This window comes from Dipodomys merriami, unplaced genomic scaffold, assembly GCF_024711535.1.
Source record: "Dipodomys merriami isolate MVZ:Mamm:240054 unplaced genomic scaffold, mDipMer1.0.p SCAF_918, whole genome shotgun sequence".
Classification (NCBI taxonomy): Eukaryota; Metazoa; Chordata; class Mammalia; order Rodentia; family Heteromyidae; genus Dipodomys; species Dipodomys merriami.
In genome coordinates, this window is record NW_027206533.1 from 55516 (window position 1) to 76830 (window position 21315).

Consider the following 21315-nt stretch of genomic DNA (forward strand, 5'->3'; position numbering starts at 1 on the left):
TTGTTTACTATCTTGTTGGTTTTTTCCCCCCACGAATGTAGGAGTTAAAAATAACTTTAGAGAAGCAACGTTCTCAAAATAGTCAACTGTGTGTTGCATTAAAACACGAACGCACAGCCAAGGACAACCTGCAGAAAGAGTTGCAAATTGAGTGTTCACGCTGTGAGGCCTTGCTGGCACAGGAACAGAGCCAGCTCTGCGAGCTTCAGAAGAGCCTGGAAGCTGAGAAGAGTCACTCATCGGAGCTGCTGGAGGCCTTGCAGCATGAGCGGCTCTTGACCGAACAGCTGAGCCGCAGTGTGCAGGAGGCCTGTGCCCGCCAGGAGACACAAGGACACCATAACTTACTGCGAAAGCTGAAGTCAGAGAAGGCTCGTACACTGGAGCTGCAGGTCATGCTTGAGAAAGTACAACAGCAGGCCACACAGGCACAGCAGCAGCTGGAGGCCCAGGCTCAGGAGCGCTGTGCTGAACTCAGGAGAGAGAAGGAGGTAAGTGCTACCCCATGGCCACTCTGCAGACCCAGAAATGGGCTGAGATGATGCTGTCTTGGGACAAAGAGGGGGAGAGATCACTTGGTTATAAGTAGAAATAGCGTAGTTATCCATAGAGTCAGAGCAAGGACACAGAAATGAGAGGAGGTCAGTGCTGAGCCCGTAAAGCCAAAGCAGAGATGTGGACGAGGTGGTGGAGAGGTCAGGAGAAGCTGTTGAGAGACATCTGCCCTAGCCTCCTAAGTGCAGATCCTGAGTCAGAGCCCCAGGTTATTGGAGAGTTAGGATGGTGTGTGTGAGCTTATTCCTGGCCGCCTCGTACTGCTTCAGATCTGTGCAGTCTTGAGGCAGCCCTGTATGTGGAATACTCCAGCACTGTAGCAGTTTTCAATTAGAACCACCGTTACTTGTCAAGACATTTGACTACTTGGACTCCTTGTAGTTCCATGTGAATTGGAAGTTTGGCCTTTTCCCTCCCTCCCTCCCTCCCTCCCTCCCTCTCTCCCTCTCTCCCTCTCTCCCTCCCTCCCTCCCTCCCTTCCTCCCTTCCTCCCTCACTCCTTCCCTTCCTTTTGTGTATGTGCAAGTATACCTATGCAGGCATGCCAAATGAGTTTGCTGATCCTGGGCTGGAACTTTGGGCCTGGGTGCCGTCCCTGAACTTTTTTTGCTCAAGGCTAGTGCTCTACCACGTGAGCCACAGTTCTGCTTCTGGCTCTTTGGTGGTTAATTGGAGATAAGAGTCTTACTGACTTGCACAGACTGCCTTTGAACTGCAGATCCTCAGATCTCATCTTCCTAAGTAGCTATGATTACAGGTATGAGCCACCAACTCCAGGTGGCTTTTTCATTTCTGGGGGAAAAAAAAAAAGACCCTTGGGATTTTGGTAGAGATTGCATGTAATCTGTAGATTGTGTTGGATAGTTGTGACATTTTAACCCGTGTGAGTCTTCTGGCCACTGATCACAGATGTCGGTCTAGTTTTGTAGTTCTTTACAGTCTTATGCAGTTTTCTGAACATGAGCTTTATTCTCTTATCGAATTAAGAGTGGTTTTTTATTTGTTGATTTGTCTGTAAATGAAATTGTTTTCTTAATTTTGTTTTAAAGCTCTTGTTAGTGTATAGATTGTTATACAATTAACTTTTATATGTCCTTCAACGTTGCTGAATATGTTTATTAATGGTAGTTTTTAAAAATTATTAAATATTTGTTATTGTAGGGGTGATGCACAAAGGGATTATAGTTACTGCAGTTTTCTTACTTTTTAAAGGGATTTTCTGTATATAAGATGATATGGACCCAAATGGCTGTAATCTCGGCACTTAGAAGGCTAGGGCAGGAGGATTGTAAGTTGAAGGTCAGACTGGGCTACATACCAAGACCTTGTCTCAGAAAAATACATCTTTCTTTGCAGTCTGCTGTCTTTTGCTCTCTTTTCCTGCTGGTCGCTCTACTGGAACCAGTGGCCCAGGGTTGGGCAGAAGGGGTGAGCACCAACTCCCTTGCCTTACTCCAGCACTGGGGTTGGGGCTTCCAGCTTTTTATGATTGGATATTTTTTTTTATTTTTTTATTTTTTTATTTTTTTATTTTTTTTGTTTTTTTGGGGGGTCTGGTCATGGGGCCTGAACTCTGGGTGCTGTCCCTCAGCAATTCAGCTCAAGGCTAGCGCTCTACCACTTGAGCCACAGCGCCACTTCCGGCTTTTTTCTTTTTGCTTATGTGGTGCTGAGGAACCGAACCCAGGGCCTCATGCATGTAAGACAAGCGCTCTACCACTGAGCCACCTTCCCAGCCCCTATGATTGGATATTTTAGCTGTTAGACTTTTGTGGTACACTTTATTAGACTTTATCCTTAGTAATCCGCCCTTTGTGTGTGTGTACACATGTGTATGTGACTGTACCAGGGCTTGAATTCAGAACCTTGTGCAAGCTGTTTGACCTTTTCACTCTTGACTGGCATTCTACCATTTGAGCCACACATCCTTAGAGTTCGTTCTCCTAAGTAGCTAAGAGATTACAGATGTGAGCTACTGGCTCTCTGCAACTTCCTCTCTCTATCTTTTATATGTCTGTCTGTCTGTCCGTCCATCTATCTGTCCATCCATTTAGTTATTTACAAAAGATGATAGATTTTTCTCGTTTGTTGCAGAGTCTATTCAGATCTATGGTTTTTGTCTTTTACTTTATAATTGAATATAACAGTGATTGGTTTCCACCTAATGAGCCATCCTTTCATTCCTGGGACAAGTGTCTTGGTTACAGAAAGTGATTTTATTTGCTGCTATACTGAGTTTGCTAGTATCATGTTGAAGACTTTGGCATCTGTGCTCATGAGCAATACTGGTTAGTAGTTTTCTTATAATGTGTTTGGTTTTTAGTGTTAGAATAGCAGTGAACTCACAGGTTGTTTCTTCTTCTCTTTCTTTCTTTCTTTTTTTTTTTTTGCCAGTCATGGGGCCTGAACTCTGGGCCTGGGCGCTGTCCCTCAGCTCTTCAGCTCAAGGCTAGCACTCTACCATTGGAGCCATAGCACCACTTCCAGCTTTTTCTACTTATGTGGTGCTGAGGAATCGAACCCAGGGCCTCATGCATACAAGCAAGGCAAGCGCTCTACCACTGAGCCACCTTCCCAGCCCCTCTCTTTCTCTTTTAAAAAGATATCCTGTCAGTTCTCAGATATATTTGATAGAAACAAAAGCTTCTATTTCAAAGTGACGTTGAGTGTCTTCTTTTGGATTGGCACTTGTTTTGTATTGTTTAAAATCGTAATTTTTTATATTTTGTGATGTTTTAAAAAAGTTTTTTAACAACAGAGGTAAAGCCAGTGGCCTGTCCTTTTCCAAGGGCTTAGCTTGCCATGAGCCAGTTAAGAAAGGAAGATCTGCTTCTAAAAGCCAAGCTCCAGGTTTTTAATATTTTCAAGGTTAAGTCAACCCAAAATATTACAGTATTAGTTTTGTAAGTTCATATCAGGGTTGTCATTTTGATAATTCTTTTTTAATTTCATGAGACATTTCATATACTTTGAGTTTCTCAGTTTAAGTTGGATACCTTAGTGTTTTGAGCATACTAGAAGTTGGAACTGTCATAATAGTTTCAGAAAATTCTCATCTATCAGTGGAGCCTCTGCTGAGCAGTCTCTGCCCTTTGCCAGGACCAGCCCTGTTTTGTAGACTGTCCATTTAGGACACTCAGACAGTGTCCTAAATGCAGTGTGTGCCCACTTATATAACAAGATGTTATACAAGCAAGTTTCCTGATGACACAAGCAGAGGAGACTATTTTCTTGTTGTTTTAAAAGAAAAAACCCTCCAAAACAATAGTATTTTATCACTAGAAGTTATAGAAAGATAGATATAGAGAAAAGGGAGATGTTTGGAGGTGTGTAGATGGTAAGGAGGTCAGTTGTGTCAGTGGTGGGGAAGACTGAAGGTGTGGACAGTGCGAGTGTTGACAGTGGTGATGGCTGGAAGATGGGCAGTGTGGATCGTGGAGTAATGGAAATGTGGACATAGGAGGCTGTGGACAGCAGGAAGGGAGTGTAGGAGGCATGGCAGTGAGGTCATTGGGAGTGTTTGCAGCCATGGTGGTTGTGTAGAGAGACCATTGGTCAAGCAGCCCTGGGCTCCTTCTGGGTTAGAACCTGGTGTAGTTGCAGAGCAACAGGTGGCTGTGATCTGGATCTTGGTGCTCTTGTCCCTGGAAGAGTTCTCGAGCTAGAGTAGTTCTCAGTGGTCCTTTGCTAGAAATTTCTCCCAAGCTTTATGTGAAGTTTCCAACAAATACTTTTGTTGCTTTTTTTTTTTTTTTAAATGAATGACACCAGCTTATGGTTGGTGCTCTAACACTTGAGTCATGCCTTCAGTCCAGTGTTTTGCTTGGTTAATTAGAGCTGGAACCTCGCAGACCTTTCTGCCCAGGCTGGTTTCAAACTGCCATTCTCCAGGTCTCAGTCTCTTGAATATAGGATTGTAGGCCTGAGCCCCTGGCACCCCACTCTAGAACCATTTTCCATCCTGGGTTTCCAGAGACCCAAGGAGGGCCTTGCAAGTCCAGAGTCATCTCTTCTAAGCAGTACAAACTTCAGTTTCTTCACCTGGAAGATAGAATAATATTTGCTTGCTGATGGAGTTTAAGCTGTGGTGGTACTGTCAGGAGGGGGCATTTGTATATCTTACTCCTTGTCTCTGAGCATTGTGTGCAGATTAGAAGGATTCCCTCAGATCTTCTCCAGATCTTCTGTCTGGCCTTGGGGTCTCATTTCACTACGGTAGGTTCATCTATGCCTATCTCCTGCTTTCCCAGTTCTTCATACTGTGTCTCCTATAGTGCCACTAGGATTCTCCAGTGACCTTTCTGCGGCTACCTTGGCCATCCCGGACACGTCTCTGAGCTGCCTTTCCCTGACGGTTGATTAACTCCAGTTCCTTGCCCAGTGTAGAGTCAAACCTGGTGCAGGCAGCTCCAGTGCCTGTCAACAAATTAATCCTGGAAACCAATACAGTCCTGGTGCCTCCACCATGCTGCAGCGTTGAGCAGACTCACTCGCCTCCATTTCACAAAGGGTGGCTGCCAGCAGCTCAGTCCTTAGTGCTCAGTGCAGGCTCCCCTTAGAGGCGCACACACAGTTAGATGCATGTGCTTGTGCTGAAGGGAATATTTGAGCTAGTTGTGTATACATGCATGGCCATGCACTAGTATAAGTGCAGCTCCTTCCTGTATCAGCAGCACAGGACTTCCCCTTGTAAATGGCGAGAGCTTAGTCATCCTCAAGAGCAAAGACGAGACAAGTGTTGTTAGGCTGTAGTGGAGTCATTGGCAGGATCCCGTTGGAGGGTCCAAGAGTAGGGTGTGATCACCACCTCAGGACACCGTCTTGTATGCCAGAGGCCTCCTTTGTATACTGCTGCATTTTTTGGCCTAACCAAAGTGGAAAACTGTGAAGGAAGTCTTTCTTATGTTATTTTTTGCTATTGCCAACAGCGAGAATTAGAGTTACAGCACCAACGCGATGAGCATAAGATCAAGCAGCTTCAGCAGAAGGTGAAAGAGCTGCGGTGGAAAGAAGAGGTCCCTTGGGGTGATGACTCCCGTCTGGATGCCCTGGACTTGGGCCGTCTCCAGGAACAGCAGCAGGAGCTAGAGAAGATAAGGCAGCAGCTGCTCTGTGTGGCCGGGCTTCTGACTAGCTTTGTCAACCACACCGTGGACAGGTGTGAGTGTGTGGTGCTGAGCATCACCAGCGCACCGCTCCCCAGCCCCTCACACACCTGTTTGTACTACATTGTGAAGTGTGGGCGATCTCTGATTCTAGAGCTGTGTTTTAATAGCCTGACACTCCAGTTCTCCTCCCATGAGTGAACGAATAGTCAGAGACCTCCTGAAAGATACCAACAAAACTATTTTCTACAGTAAGGGAAAAAAAGCTTGAGAGCCACAGCACATCTGACTGTGTCTTCCAAGTTTCCTTTAGATTGGTCTCCCCCTGTACCAGGTAAAGAAGGACTGGGATGGCTGCTCCCATCCTGTGTTCTCTTCCCGTCCTGTGCTCACCAAGAGTGAGGTGCCATAGCTACACCACTGTTGGGCCTCAGGTGACCACTACTTAGGCTGCAAACTCACCCATTCTCGAGTTGTACCTGTGGTGCAAAGTGAGCAGAAAAGTTATGTTGGTATTTGCCTTTTTCCTATCTGCAGAAATGCAGCTAGTGGACTTTCCCCATCTGTGTAATTTATATAGCAGCATACTTTAATGGTTTAATTTGGAGATCACTTTTAGTAGTTGGACAGAACAGAATCCCAATGGAACACAGAAACGTGAGGATGACAGTACCCAGGCACCACTGCCCAGGGCAGATAGCTAGAGGTTTCTGAGCCTATCAGGAGTGTCTGTTTGCAGGCCCTGCAGAGCAGACTGCTCTGCTGCTGTGCTGAGGTCAGAGGCTTCCCAGACCCACTTTATGGGCAAGAATGCTGGCTGAAGCCACTCACCCTCATGTGCAAGCCCTGAGCTCAGGGCAGCGCTCCTGGGTCAGGGATACTGCACACATGCACTTCCTTTATCTCTGTGGCAGAGAGCTCTTGAATTACTTAGGGTGATAGTAATTTGGATCTGTATGAACCTTCACAGGACAATGAATGACTGGACATCATCCAATGAGAAGGCGGTATCATCCTTAGTCCACACGCTGGAGGAACTGAAGTCTGAGCTGAGCATGCCTGCCTCCTCCCAGGTACAGTGGGATCCTCCTGCTGTGGGGTGCCACTCTCCTTGGTAGAGGGGCCAGTGCTGAGTGCACACACATGGGCAGGGCGGTCACACGGTCGCAGCTTGTGATTTCTGCTGGGGTGTTCATCAGTGGTTCCTCCCTTGTGTGTATGAGTTTGAGTGGTTACCTACCCTGTATTACCTTGTGGGTGCCATATGACTTCCATATCCTAAGGTTCATTGTGCTCTCTGGGGCTCAACAGTGCTATGCACACATACGATCTAGATGTTCTTCACTGTAGGTCCAGGTTACCTCAGAGGCCACTGGTCCAGAGGAGTGGTAACTCTGTTCTGGGGAGGTCAAGAGGCCTGCCTGCTCTGTTTCTTCTGAGAACTGTCCTCAGGAATGCAAACCTGACCCTTCAGGAAGTCCTAAGCTCACCACAAGTGACTTTTGTAGATATTCACAGATCCTGAACACTTGTGAAATCACAGCATGGTGTCTGGAGTCAGGAAAGCTGCGCCACCTGCTGGCCCTCCACTTACTGATTGTCAGTCATGGGATGGTGGGGCATGTCCCATCCCTCTCTTCAATGCCACCCCTCTGGAGGCTGAGGGGTCAAGTTGTGGAGATCATTTGACCCCTCAAAGTAAGCAGTGGTATTGTAAAGTGCTGACTGAGTTTATGGTACTCTTAGATTTTGTAATGGGCCTGTATCCTACTGTCTACTGGACTGAGAAGAGATAGGATACATTAGCTTATTTCCTATCCCATAGACGGATAGCCACACTTAGCACTGTAAGCCTCCTTTCGAACTCCAAATGTGTTTAAAATTATAATCACTGAAATAGTGACATAATTTATAATTATAGTAAACTTTTGTGTTTTCTTTTTCTCAAGAAAAAAGTGACAGCAGAGCTACAAGTCCAGCTCATGGATGTGCTACTGAAAGACAACAACTCTCTTACACAAGCTGTCAGCACAGCTACTCGGGAGAAAGCGGAGCTGTGCAGGACAGTGTCCAGGCTGGAGAGGACTCTGAAGCACCATGTGCAGAGAGGCTGTTCTCTGAGTGTACGTACTGCCTACTCTGACACAGCCCCTGCCAGCTGACTCCAAATAGTAACCGTCTGTTCCCTCTGGCAGCTGTTTGACAAGAACTGAAGAGCTGGGCCTCTTCCCAGACCTGCTTGTCCCTGCAGGCCTTGTCCCTTCTAGTGAACTCTTGCTCAGTGTTCCAGAGTAGTATCTTTGTTTTGAAATGAATTTCTGTTTTCTTAGTCTTTTGTTTTGAGAATTTTAATTTGCATTATAAGGTGAGGGCTTTGTACTTGCTTAGCAAGTACTGTACCACTTGAGGCACACTCCAGCTCTTTTCCCGAGTTACTCTTCAGAAAAGGTCTCACGGTTTTGCTCCAGGCTGGCCTAAGACTGCAGTCCTCCTACCTACAACCTCTTATATAGCTGGTATGACAGGCACAAGCCACTGTTCCAACGAGTTGATTGAGATGAGGTCTTACTTTCTCTCTCCAGGCTGACTTTAAACTATGATGCTCCCATTTTCTCTCATATGTGGAAGCTAGATCTAAAATTACATCGGGACGTGGAAAATTATATAGAATACTAGACACACACAGACCAAAGGAGGTTACACAAAGGCACAACGTTTATGTTGCCTCTGATCGTATAAAATAATACTGAAATGAACTCTAAGAAGTGGGAACCAGAGGTTTTTTTTTTTTTTTTTCTGTGTTGCTGATTTTGTTTTATTTTCTTTTGGTCTTGTTTGTTCACTTATCTGTCTTTGGGAGGTTAAGGGAAGGCACAGAAATGGAGGAACAAAGGGTGAACAAATGCATCGTGGTACTCATTAGACACTATGTTGAAAGTGAACTAAACAACTTGAAGCTTGGGATGGGAGGGAAAAACTGGGAGAGACTGAAGGAAGGAATGAGTCTATCTTAAAAGAAATGTACTCATTACCTGACTTACGTAACTATAACCAGACTACATCGGTTTTATAATAACAAAACAAAACAAAAAAGATGCTGGAAGAACTGGTTTCTGTCCTACTGCTCACTCCTCTGAGCGGCCTTTATTTCTCTTGGTTAAAAAAACTCTGTTACCTCTCTGTTTAAAAGCAACAAATAACTACAACAAAAAACGAATGCTCTCAATCCCACCTCCTAAGTAGCTGGGATTGTAGACATGAGCCACTGTGCCCTTCCCTTAGTTCTTTATTTTTCAGAGTTCTCTTTTTTTGGTGCCAGACTTTGGCCTTGAACTCAGGGCCTTGGCACTGTCCCTGAGCCTCTGTGCTCAAGGCTAGTGATCTACCACTTGAGCCACTGCACTACTTCCACCTTTTTCTGAGTAATTTATTGGAGATGAGAGTCTCCTGGACTTTGCTGCCTGGGCTGGCTCCAAACTATGATCCTTAGCTCTCAGCCCCCTGAGTAGCTAGAATTACAGGTGTGAGCCACCAGTGCCGAGCTTTGTTTTTATATATGTTTATAATTTATATCTGATTCCATATGTGAGAAAATATGCACCGTTTGTCTCACTGAGCCTGATTTCACCTAACATAGTTTTTTCCAGCTACCTAGAAACTCCCTGCACTCTGTCCTGGTTTGTTTTGTTTTGTCTTTTGGAGGTGCTGAACGTTGAAACCAGGCCTTGTGCATGCTAAGTAGGGACTTATCATGGAGCTCTGTCCCCAACCACCTTGTGTTTTGTTTTTGGTCAATCATGGGTCTTGAACTCTGGGCCTGGGTGCTGCCCCTCCACTCTTCAGCTCAAGGCAAGCACTCTACCACTTGAGCCACAGCACCATTTTTGGTTTTCTGGTGGTTTATTGGAGATAAGAGTCTCACGGACTTTCCTGCCTGGGCTGGCATTGAACCATGATCCTCAAGATCTCAACTTCCTAAGTAGCTAGGATTATAGGCATGAACCCTTGGTGCCCAGCTCCACCTTGTGCTTTTATGGAAGCTTCCTTTGTAGTCAAGGTGGAGTAACGGGAATAAACACTGGCCATTGGTGATCTGATCGAGAGTCTGTAATTACGCAGTTGACTGGTTGATTCCCTGACCTCGTGCTAGGCTGCCAGCTTCTCAGGAGGCCGCACTAGAACTAAAGACCCTCCTTTCACTCAGGCAATGACGATGGCCTTGGGACCTCTGTGTCAGGAACTGGAGACCAAATAAGAGGACAAAGATTCTTGGTAGTTTTGTCAGGAGCTAGCAGCAGAGAACACTTATATCACAGTTTCTCATGTTTGTGGCCTTTTTGTACAAGTTTTAATTTTTTCTCACTAACAACTAGCTTTTCTGTTTCATAGCATTCTCTGTAGACTTTTTGATAATTTATATTATTTCCTTCATTCTGCTCTTTGTTTTTGTAAAGTATCATATAAGCACCCAGTACTGTTTCCCTCCACATGGCTGCAGTTTTCATATGTTCTAGTTTCATTTTAATTCAGTTCAAATTGTTGTGGTTTCTCCTGGCACTTTTTTTTACCCCTTGCATTTATTTATTTTACTAGGATATTCTTTAACTTCCAAGCAGATAACCTCTTACTTTTGATTTTGGGCGTAAGTCCATTATTGTGAGAAAATGTTTTGATTGATTGTAGCTCCCTAAAACTAAGGGTTGCTCTGTGTCCTATCATTTTGTCTTTCTTGGTGAAGGTCCACATGGGAGTGCTGGAGGGCTCTGCTGTCTATCCATACAGTTGGCTTGACACGGAAGTTCCGTCTTTCATGGTCATTTGAACTTCCTCATGCTGTTCTGCTGGTTAGCAGTAGAGTGTGTGTCTGTTTTTTCGCCCACCTGTATCTTCTTTGCTTGGTCTGCTCTGGAGCTTTGCTGATAGGTAAAGGTGATGGGAATTCTGTACCCATGGCCTTGGGTCTGACTGCCAGGCAGACCCACAGGTGGAATCCCCAGACTTGAGGAGCTTGGGATTGCCTGAGGACTGTGAGCACCTCATTCTCAAGCTGCTGGTGCTTGCTCCGAGTGGTTTGGAGTTGTGTGTTGAGGGCACCATGTTAGGCCTGTGTGACTCTGGTCACTGGTAGGACACTATATATGAGTGTGAATAATCGTTAGCAGGTAATATTTGTTACCGTGTTATTATTGGCAATAGTGAGGTTTAAAAACTTGGCCTTTGTGCTTCCTTGGCGGTCACTTTACCACGTGAGCCATGCCCCCCAGCTCTTTTGACTTTAGTGTTATTTTTCAGATAGGATCTTACTTTTTTTTCCCCAGGCTGGTAACTTCCTACCTATGCTTCCTTTGTAGTTGAGATTACAAGGAGATGCCATCTTGCTCTGTTTTGTTGAGATGATTCTCACTTTTTGCCTGGGTTGGCTTCAAACCATGATCCTCCCAATCTCTACCTCCTGAATAGCTGGAATTACATGCATGAGTCACTGTGTTCTCCCAGATCATGACATTTTCTTTGAATGCATGAGTTGACTGTGGACTTTAAATGAACTGATAGAGTACCTTTCTCCTTCATGTTCAGTATGACTTGCTTTGCCAGAGTGGTTCTTTCCTGAAACTGCACTCTGTAGTTATACAGCTCATACCTTTGTTGACTTCTCCCTTGTCAGGGCCTGCTTTGGGCTCACAGCCTGCATCTTGGCTTCTGGTATTCCCACAGGAGGGGGCTTGTGTGTTGACATGACCAGCCTGCCTGATTGCTGTCCTCACTGCTCCATGCTGGCAGCTGGCCACATGAAGGGCAGGTCGTGAACATCGGCTCTGATGCCCTCTCTGTTCTTTCACCACGGGGTCACCCTTCAGGTGTGTACAAGAAGGGATCTTGAGCCCCCGATATTTGGTGGCTGGTCAGATCTTTTGTACATGCCTCTGGCTGGAGTGACTCCTCTCACATCTACGAAGCTTTAGATATGTGATTTGATAGTGCTGCAGCAGAAATAGGTATTTGCATTTGCTAGACCCAAGGTACTTAAGACTTGAAGCTTAGAATTTGGAGTTACTTTGTTGATACTTCTTTTTTTTTTTTTTTTGTCGGTCGTGGGGCTTGAACTCTGGGCCTGGGCGCTGTCCCTCAGCTCTTCAGCTCAAGGCGAGCGCTCTACCACTTGAGCTACAGCGCCACTTCCGGTTTTCTGGTGGTTTATTGGAGATAGGAGTCTCACGGTCTCTCTTGCCCAGGCTGGCTTTGAACCGCGATCTTCAGATCTCAGCCTCCTGAGTAGCTAGGATTACAGGCGTGAGCCACCAGCGCCCGGTGATACTTCTTTGTTTTTACTAAAATGTTTCTTGTGTATGGTGTAAATGATGGGTCATAAGTATAGCCTAAATATTAATGATGTGGTAATATATAACTTGACCACCATTGAAAAGATGCTGACCTGGGTGCCCGTGGCTCACGCCTGTAATCCTAGCTACTCAGGAGGCTGAGATCTGAGGATCACAGTTTGAAGACAGCCTAGGCAGGAAAGTCTGTGAGACTCATGTCTTCAGATAACTACCAGGAAAACTGGAAGTGGTGCTGTGGCTCAAAATGGTGGAGTGCTAGCCTTGAGCAAAAGAGCTCAGGGATAGCACACCAAGGCCCTGAGTTCAAAGCCCCACAACCAACAAAAAAAAGAAGAAAAGATGCTGAAGGTAACAAGGGACACAGACACATAGCATGCTCTCCACATTTGTTCAGCTCTTGGATCCGGGCCTGTGGGAGATGTATACCTAGCATCGTGCATGCCCCAGCTCTCCCTGTCTGGTCAGAAGTCATTGGCCAACCATAGAAGCAACAGGGTCTTTAAATATGCCTTCCTCCCTTGAGGTTTATGTGTCTCCTGTCTTAACCTCCTCTTAATTATTTTGCTCAGGGTGTTCTTACTTAAGAACAACTTTATAGAGTGCTGGCTTTGGTGTGTTACAGAGGCCGGGCAGATGTGCGTGGAAGCAAGATGGGGCTGCTTTGCCGATTTCACCAGGACACTCAAACCTTGGACAGCCCACGCTGCCTGTGAGTGAGGACACAGACACCTGCCACGTCAGGGTGAGACTGAGCCCGTGAGGTGCTGGAGGTGCAGCACATCAGTGGTACTTTATAACCTGTGTTGGTGAATTGCAAGCAAAAGCATTTTTGTGAACAGTGAGGTAACCTCATTTCCTGGGTGTGTTTGCTACCAAGTGACCAAGGCAGTATCACTAAAGTGATCACCATGAGGAAAGAAAGTTACAGCATCAACTTGAATCTGAAACTTGGTCTGGTTGTGTGAAGGTTTAGGGTGGAAAATGTAGTGCTTGAGTGAATCAGATGGTCTCTATAGCCAGAGAAAGCCCTTCCAGTGATAAGCTGGTTGGTAGCATCGAGTGTGGCTTAGCTGGGAGCCCACCAGAAGGAAAAGTGATTTTCAAGTTTTGGATCTCAAACTGTGAAGTTCCGATTTTGCACATGGTGTCATTTCTTACTTCATGTCCTCTGGAATGCATGATGAGACTTCTGAGCCCTTTTTGTATCTTACTTGGGGAGAAATTCAAGGGTCTTCACTGGGTTCATTTAATGATGCTATGGACAATAGATTTGTATTGAACTTGGTCTGATAAACCCAGTTCATCTTTCAACAAAAGGACTGTTTCTGGCTACAAATGTGCATGGCTGAGTTAGTGATAGTTTGTGAAGACACAAGTAATTTGGCTTTTTGGTAAAAATGAACTATACAGTCAAGCACGGTGACACACACCTGTAATCCCCCCATGGAGGAAGGCAGAGGCAGGAGGGGCTTGGCCTCAGGCCAGCCTGGGGGACATAACCAGAACCAACACAAAAGCTAGCTGTACAGTTGTACTGAATGGCAAGATCAGCCAGAATATCTCTTGTTTCCTTGGATTAAGTCTTACTGTTTTTTTTTTTTTTCCCCTTTCTTTCTTCTCTTAGATGGAAAAATTGTACTTGCATTATCTGAGAGCGGAGAGCTTTAGGAAAGCTCTGATTTATCAAAAGAAGTATCTTTTACTGCTGATTGGCGGATTCCAAGATTCTGAACAAGAAACCCTCTCCATGATTGCTCATTTGGGGGTTTTTCCTTCCAAAGCAGATAAGAAAGTCACTGCATCTCGTCCTTTTACGAAGTTCCGCACTGCCGTCAGGGTGGTCATTGCGGTGCTTAGGTAATGGCTGTTGCATCCCAAGGGTGGACAGCAAGTGCTCTTGGGTTTTAGGTGGCTTTGTTCCTCAAATCTCTACAGTGTTTTCAAGATGAGTGGCCTTGGAAGCCTTAAAACAAATATAGATGACACTTGTTTTTAAGAAGTTGTGCTGCAACCAGGCATGATAGTATATGCCTGTAATCCCAGCATTTAGAAGGGTTACAAGTTTGAGGCTAGCCTGGACTTCATAGTAGACCCTATCGCAGAGAGAGAAAGAAAAATTGTGTACAGCTGTCATTTCTTTCTTGGGGGGATTGGGGGGAGTCCGGTCGTGGGGCCTGAACTCTGGGCCTGGGCACTGTCCCTCAGCTCTTCAGCTCAAGGCTAGCGCCCTACTACTTGAGCCACAGCGCCACTTCCGGTTTTTTTCTTTTTGCCTATGTGGTGCTGAGGAATGGAACCCAGGGCCTCATGCATGCAAGGCAAGTGCTCTACCACTGAGCCACCTTCCCAGCCCCTGCAACTGTCATTTCTGAAGCTAAAGATTTCGAGTTTTGTTATTATAAGGACCAATTTGCTCCTAGTAAGTTTTGTTCCAGGATTTTTTTTTTTTTGTCAACAAGCGTTACGGAATGGTGTTTAAAAATCATATTTAGCTTTGCAAATTTGGTTTCTGTGGGGGGGTTTTGTTTGTTTTTTGCCGGTCCTGAGGCTTGAACGCAGGGCCTGGGCACTGTCCCTGAGCCTCTTTGTGCTCAAGGCTAGCGCTCCTACCATTTGAACTGCAGTGCCACTTCCAGCTTCTTCTGAGTAGTTAATTGGAGGTGAGAGTCTTATGGACTTTACTGTCTGGGCTGGCTCCAAACCATGATCCTCAGCTCTGAGCCCCCTGAGTAACTAGGATTACAGGCTTGAGCCGCCAGTGCCCAGCTTTGTTTTTACACATATTTCTAATTTATATCTAATTCCGTATGTGAGAGAAAATGTGCACCATTTGTCTCTCTGAGCCTGGTTTTACCTAGTGTAATTTTTTTTCAAGGCCTTGTATTTCTTTACAGATAACATAGTATTCTTTCTGATGGATGAATAAAATGCCTGGCAGTGTTTATGTGTTTTGGTTAGATTTGTGGCCTAGAAGAAGAGTCCAGGTGCATGAAAATATGCTTGGCACTGAGAGTGTACCAGCGTTGAGCCTAAGCACTTCTGGGACCTGACCAGCCACCAAGGGCCTTGTGGTCCAAGTCCTGTCCACCTCACATCCATCCTCTAGATTTTTTTTGGAAGCATTGTTTGTGCTCCCTGGCCATTTGCACATGGCTCCTTTCTGCAATGAATAAAGCTTCCTGCTATAGGAAGTTTTATTTCAAAAGTAGCAGTGGTAAAAATTCATGTCATGGTATTGTTTTAAGTTTGCTGAATTTCTAACCCATTTGTTTCCCCAAGTACCATGTATCTTCCTGCTGCTGCCCACACGTTCCTTCCTAAGATCATGCCAGGCTCCTAGACTGCTTTAGGGAATGTGCATAGGTGGCTGCCGACAGAGAGGGATAGGAGAGACCTGGCAGGGTGGACGGGGCGGGAGGAGGCTGGGCTTGGGCCTGCTTAAGCCTCAGGATACCTGAGTCCTGACATTAGGCCACTGTCCACGTACCCATCTGTCCATCCAAATCTGTGGGAGAATGTTCCCTTCCAGGTGGTGCTTGAGTGCGTGATGGGCAAAGGGGAGCAGGCTGAGAGGCTGCTTCCCAGGCCTCCTTCATGAAGAGGCAAGGCCAGTAGTCCCTCAGTCAGTTGGCCTCTGCCCACATGAGGGGGCTGCCTCTGAGGGGCCGTGAAGGTGCTTATCATATGCTCCTTGTCTGCAGATCACGCTACCAGGGCCATCAGGGCCCCTCATACATACCATGCTGACCACCTACTTCCTTGAACCACTGGTGCTGCCTACTGACCCCCTGAGCTCAAGGCCAGTTGGGCTACATAGGGAGACCCTGTCTGGAGGGAGAGGGAAAGACAGAGACAGATTGTGCTGTGCATAACTGTTGCTAAGTATCTGAATGAGGCTGAAGCCCAGAAGACACGGAAGACCAGGTGGGAGCAGTGTGCTTTTCCTAGTTACTGCTGGCACAGACAAATTTGAACTGGGGTCTGATCAAACTAGACTAAGCTTTGGTGACATTTTGGCCCAGTTGCATGGGCCATATTAGGGACAAAGGTGGCTTCATCTGGGTGTTGGCCGTGGCATTGGGAAAGTTTGTGTGCCATGTGCCAGCTTGGCCAGCAGTCTCTGTGTGTGCCTATCTTGGTCCCATTGACTGACCCAGACAGTGGTGCTCTGTGTGTACTGTGGGCAGTGGGGCCAGTGCTGGTCAGTCATGTTAGGGTGGTACTGTGCCTGTTATATTTGCGCTACTCTTTTTTTGTATGCCAGTACTGGAGCTTGAACTCAGGGCCTGGGCAGTATCCCTGGGCTTTTTGCTCAAGGATAGCACTCAAGCCACAACTCTTTGGTATTTAACTAGAGATCAGAATCTCACAGACTTTCCTGTCTAGGCTGGCTTTGAACTGCTACCACCAGATCTTAGCCTCCTGAGTAGCTAGGATTATAGAAGTGAGCCACTGGTGCCCAGCTTATTTGCGCATTCTTTTTTGTTTTGTTTAAAAATTTTATTTTTTGTTATTTCTTATTCTTAAATGTGTTTTTGTCTTCCTGCTTTGTAGATTACGCTTTTTGGTTAGGAAATGGCAAGAAGTTGATCGGAAAGGAGCTCTAGCACAAGGCAAAGCTATGCGTCCAGGTGAGCTTTGATCATCATTAAGCTGACCTATTAGCCTTTCTTCCTGTTTGCCATAGTGTTGCCATGAAGACTTTAGTGGAACATGTTAACACACAGTAAGAAAATTAGGAATTTCAGTCACTGCAGTCACAGCATGAGAACAAGGAGCACCAAAAGTGCATTGCAGTCAGTCAGTTGCAGCAGGCACAGGGGTTGAGCACAGTCAGTGAGTAAGTGACTGCGAGCACAGGAGTTCTGCACAGTCAGTGAGTGAGTGATAGTGAGCACAGGGGTTCTGCACAGTCAGTGAGTGAGTGACAGTGAGCACAGGGGTTCTGCACAGTCAGTGAGTGATAGTGAGCACAGGGGTTCTGCACAGTCAGTGAGTGACAGTGAGCACAGGGGTTCTGCACAGTCAGTGACAGTGAGCACAGAGGTTCTGCACAGTCAGTGAGTGAGTGATAGTGAGCACAGGGGTTCTGCACAGTCAGTGAGTGAGTGATAGTGAGCACAGGGGTTCTGCACAGTCAGTGACAGTGAGCACAGGGGTTCTGCACAGTCAGTGAGTGAGTGACAGTGAGCACAGGGGTTCTGCACGGTCAGTGAGTGAGTGACAGTGAGCACAGGGGTTCTGCACAGTCAGTGAGTGAGTGACAGTGAGCACAGGGGTTCTGCACAGTCAGTGAGTGAGTGATAGTGAGCACAGGGGTTCTGCACAGTCAGTGACAGTGAGCACAGGGGTTCTGCACAGTCAGTGAGTGACAGTGAGCACAGGGGTTCTGCACAGTCAGTGAGTGACAGTGAGCACAGGGGTTCTGCACAGTCAGTGACAGTGAGCACAGGGGTTCTGTACAGTCAGTGAGTGACAGTGAACACAGGGGTTATGTACAGTCAGTGAGTGACAGCACAGGGGTTCTGCACAGTCAGTGAGTGACAGTGAACACAGGGGTTCTGTACAGTCAGTGACAGTGAGCACAGGGGTTCTGCACAGTCAGTGAGTGACAGTGAGCACAGGGGTTCTGCACAGTCAGTGAGTGACAGCACAGGGGTTCTGCACAGTCAGTGACAGTGAGCACAGGGGTTCTGTACAGTCAGTGAGTGAGTGACAGTGAGCACAGGGGTTCTGCACAGTCAGTGAGTGACAGTGAGCACAGGGGTTCTGCACAGTCAGTGAGTGACAGCACAGGGGTTCTGCACAGTCAGTGACAGTGAGCACAGGGGTTCTGTACAGTCAGTGAGTGACAGTGAACACAGGGGTTCTGCACAGTCAGTGACAGTGAGCACAGGGGTTCTGCACAGTCAGTGACAGTGAGCACAGGGGTTCTGCACAGTCAGTGAGTGACAGCACAGGGGTTCTGCACAGTCAGTGAGTGACAGTGAGCACAGGGGTTCTGCACAGTCAGTGACAGTAAGCACAGGGGTTCTGCACAGTCAGTCAGTGACAGTGAGCACAGGGGTTCTGCACAGTCAGTGACAGTAAGCACAGGGGTTCTGCACAGTCAGTCAGTGACAGTGAGCACAGGGGTTCTGCACAGTCAGTGAGTGACAGTGAGCACAGGGGTTCTGCACAGTCAGTGAGTGACAGTGAGCACAGGGGTTCTGCACAGTGAGTGAGTGAGTGACAGTGAGCACAGGGGTTCTGCACAGTCAGTGACAGTGAGTACAGGGGTTCTGCACGGTCAGTCAGTGAGAGACAGTGAGCACAGGGGTTCTGTACAGTCAGTGAGTCAGTGACAGTGAGCCACAGGGGTTCTGCACAGTCAGTGAGTGAGTCAGTGACAGTGATGTCCTTGTTCTCCAGAGTAGCTGAATTTATGCCGGTTCTGTTACACCTTTGTTTTGGCACCTCATGCTTTGCCTTGCAAGGCTCAGTCAGACCTTTCCTCTAGGCCTATGTGCTGCTGCCTGCCCCAGTGCAGTGCACAACTAACTGGCCCAGTGGACAGCTGGGTCCAAGGACAAGCAGAACAGTTTGCAAAGTCGTTTTCTAGACTCTGGTGTCAGACGTGAGAGTCCTTTCTACTCAGCCCAGCTTTGTGTCAAGCACGTCCCCACCCTCTGGCCTTCTCAGGTCCGCAGTGATCACAGTGACTAGACCATGTAGGTATCGCTGTCGTCGAGGTCGTGAGGAGGACACTCCCTCCATGCTACCCTCATGGTATCCAGGTTCCTGCCTCTCGTAGAGGTAGGACAGCTTCCCTGTGTCACTCTTAAAGTGCTCCTGAGGGTACCACCAGCCATGGGCCACTCATAAGATGCTGGGTCAGATAGGACACAGGCGATCAGAACTGAAAACATGTCATAATTTAGCCGGGTGCCGGTGGCTCACGCCTGTAATCCTAGCTGTTTAGGAGGCTGAGATCTGAGGATGGCGGTTCAAAGCCAGCCCGGGCAGCAAAGTCTGTGACACTCTCATCTCCAATAAATCAGAAATAAATCGGAAATGGCGCTGTGGCTCAAGTGGTAGAGCACTTGCCTTGCACTGAAGAGTGCAGGGACAGCGCCCAAGCCCAGAGTTCAAAACCCTATGACCAACACCCCCCCCCCCAAAAAAAAAAAAAAAAAAGTCATAACTTAGGTACTTTAAATTTTCCTTTGAAATTACTAGAGACTTCCTGGGCCTGGGTGCTGTCTCTCAGCTCTTCAGCTCAAGGCTAGCGCTTTACCACTTGAGCCACAATGCCACTTCCGGCTTTTTCTTTTTGCTTATGTGGTGCTGAGGAATGAACCCAGGGCCTCAGGCATGCAAGGCAAGCACTACTGAGCCAACTACCACTGAGCCAATTTCCCAGCCTAAGAGACTCTTAAGTCTCATGTTTTTATAGATGGGCCTTCCTCCTACAACATACCATTTCTTTCCCTAATAATTGCTTGTTTTGGGAAAGGATTCCGAGCATCACGGCGGCAGCAGTCTTCATCTGAAGCCAGAGAGTCCTTGCCCACTCGGGATGTGTCTTCAGGCCCTGCCAAGGACTCTGCGCATGGCGCTGGGCTGGCAGCCACCCCCTCCCTGAAAAGGTCAGTTGAGATGCTGTGGCTTTTCCTGATGGTGCCCAGACACTTCCGAATATTCTGGCTTTGACCCAGCCCAGAGCATTGCGGAGAACATAGCCTTGAGTCTGTGAGGGCCTGAGGGTCCCTCGGTTTGAAGCGGGTCAGTGTCAGCTCTGTGGTGGCAGAGGTCTCTTCGGTGTGCATGCTGTCTGGAAGGTAAGGCCTGTTCCTGACCCTGAAGAGGTCTGGAAACTCATTGGGATGAGAGCAAAAAGGGACACAGAAAATGCTCCCTGGGATCATCATCAGGGGCTTGAAGGTGAGGATGGAAGGGTGGAAGGGGTTTTTTGCCTATGCAGGAGCAGGTGGGTGGGTGAATTGGGGCAGGTACTGGGTTTGGGGTTATGTACAATCTAATTTGGGTGACAGGGCATACACAAAGATTTAGTAAATGAAATATGCACAGTTGTTTCTGCGTAAAGCACTATGCAGGGCTAGGATGTAGTAGCTGGTAGAATACCCTGCCTCGCAAGGGTAAGGCCCTGACTCAGTCCTGATTACCACTAAGCAAACAGGAATGTACTCCTTAAAGTGAAGAGGGATGTGACAGAGATGGCCCTGGGGTGCCCCGTCAGGCCCCAGCTCTGCCTCTCCACAGCTCCACCTGAGGAGCCTCAGCTGTTTTGTTTTGTTGTTGTTCTCTCCTCTCATCTTTTTTCCTTCTCTCTGATGTGGTGATTTGTTTGAAGATCTACTTCATCCCCAAATTCAAGGTTAGGAAGATCCTTGACTGCTTCTCAAGATCCAGAACATTCCTTGACAGAGTATATTCACCATCTAGAAATGATCCAGCAACGACTGGCAGGGGTGCTACCAGGTAAAAAATCCTTCTTGAACATTAAAAAATATATTACTGGAAGTGGCGCTGTGGCTCAAGTGGTAGAGCACTCGCCTTGAGCTGAAGAGCTCAGGGACAGCACCTGGGCCCAGAGTTCAAGCCCCAAGCCCCACCCTCCCCCCAAAAATAAAATATATAAATATGTAGCTATTCCCTAAATATGTGAAATAATGAAGAGAAGAATGTTAGTATCACATTAACATATTAGCTACTGTCACTTTCCATCTTTTTTTTTTTTTTTTTTGGTTGGTCCTGGGACTTGAACTCTGGGCCTGGGCGCTGTCCCTCAGCTCTTCAGCTCTAGGCAAGTGCTCTACCACTTGAGTCCTGTGGTTCCGGTTTTCTGAGTGGTTTATTGGAGATAAGAGTCTCACAGATTTTCCTGTCTGGGCTGGCTTTGAATCATGATCCTCAGATCTCAGTCTCCTGAGTAGCTAGGATTACAGGCCTGAGCTATCAGTGCCCGGCCAGTTTCATTCTTGACAGTACAAAGAGTGTGAATGAAGGCTCTGGGCCTTTTTATATTTTTCCTTACCCTATTAAAGAAGATTTATGTTTTGGCCAGCATATAATTTGTCTATTGAGGGTGCATGTGTCTCTCTGAATCTGTGTCTGTATTTGAGTTTGAACTCAAGGCCTTGCATACACTTGGGTTTTTGTTGTTGTTTTGTGCTGGTCCTGAGACTTGAACTCAGGGCCTGGGCACTGTCTCTGAGGATCCCAGACTTTGGAGAAAGTAGGATTATAGGCATGAGCCACTCCTGCCCAGACTGTCCAGTGCTTCATAACCATCATAAGTTAAACTACTTTAG

At 46.9% G+C, this 21315-nt stretch overlaps 1 protein-coding gene across 2 annotated transcripts in view; it reads left to right on the plus strand.

Annotated features, from left to right (window-relative positions):
• Window positions 1–21315, plus strand: part of LOC138821433 (pericentrin-like) — a 74417-nt gene that overhangs the window by 52238 nt on the left and 864 nt on the right. For both annotated transcript variants that reach the window (XM_070013642.1, XM_070013643.1), the window contains 9 exons: window positions 42–491; window positions 5484–5713; window positions 6631–6733; window positions 7610–7783; window positions 12624–12743; window positions 13626–13858; window positions 16556–16632; window positions 19497–19629; window positions 20355–20482. In XM_070013642.1, coding sequence (XP_069869743.1) covers window positions 42–491; window positions 5484–5713; window positions 6631–6733; window positions 7610–7783; window positions 12624–12743; window positions 13626–13858; window positions 16556–16632; window positions 19497–19629; window positions 20355–20482 — 1648 coding nt within the window. The remainder of the gene's footprint in view (window positions 1–41; window positions 492–5483; window positions 5714–6630; window positions 6734–7609; window positions 7784–12623; window positions 12744–13625; window positions 13859–16555; window positions 16633–19496; window positions 19630–20354; window positions 20483–21315) is intronic.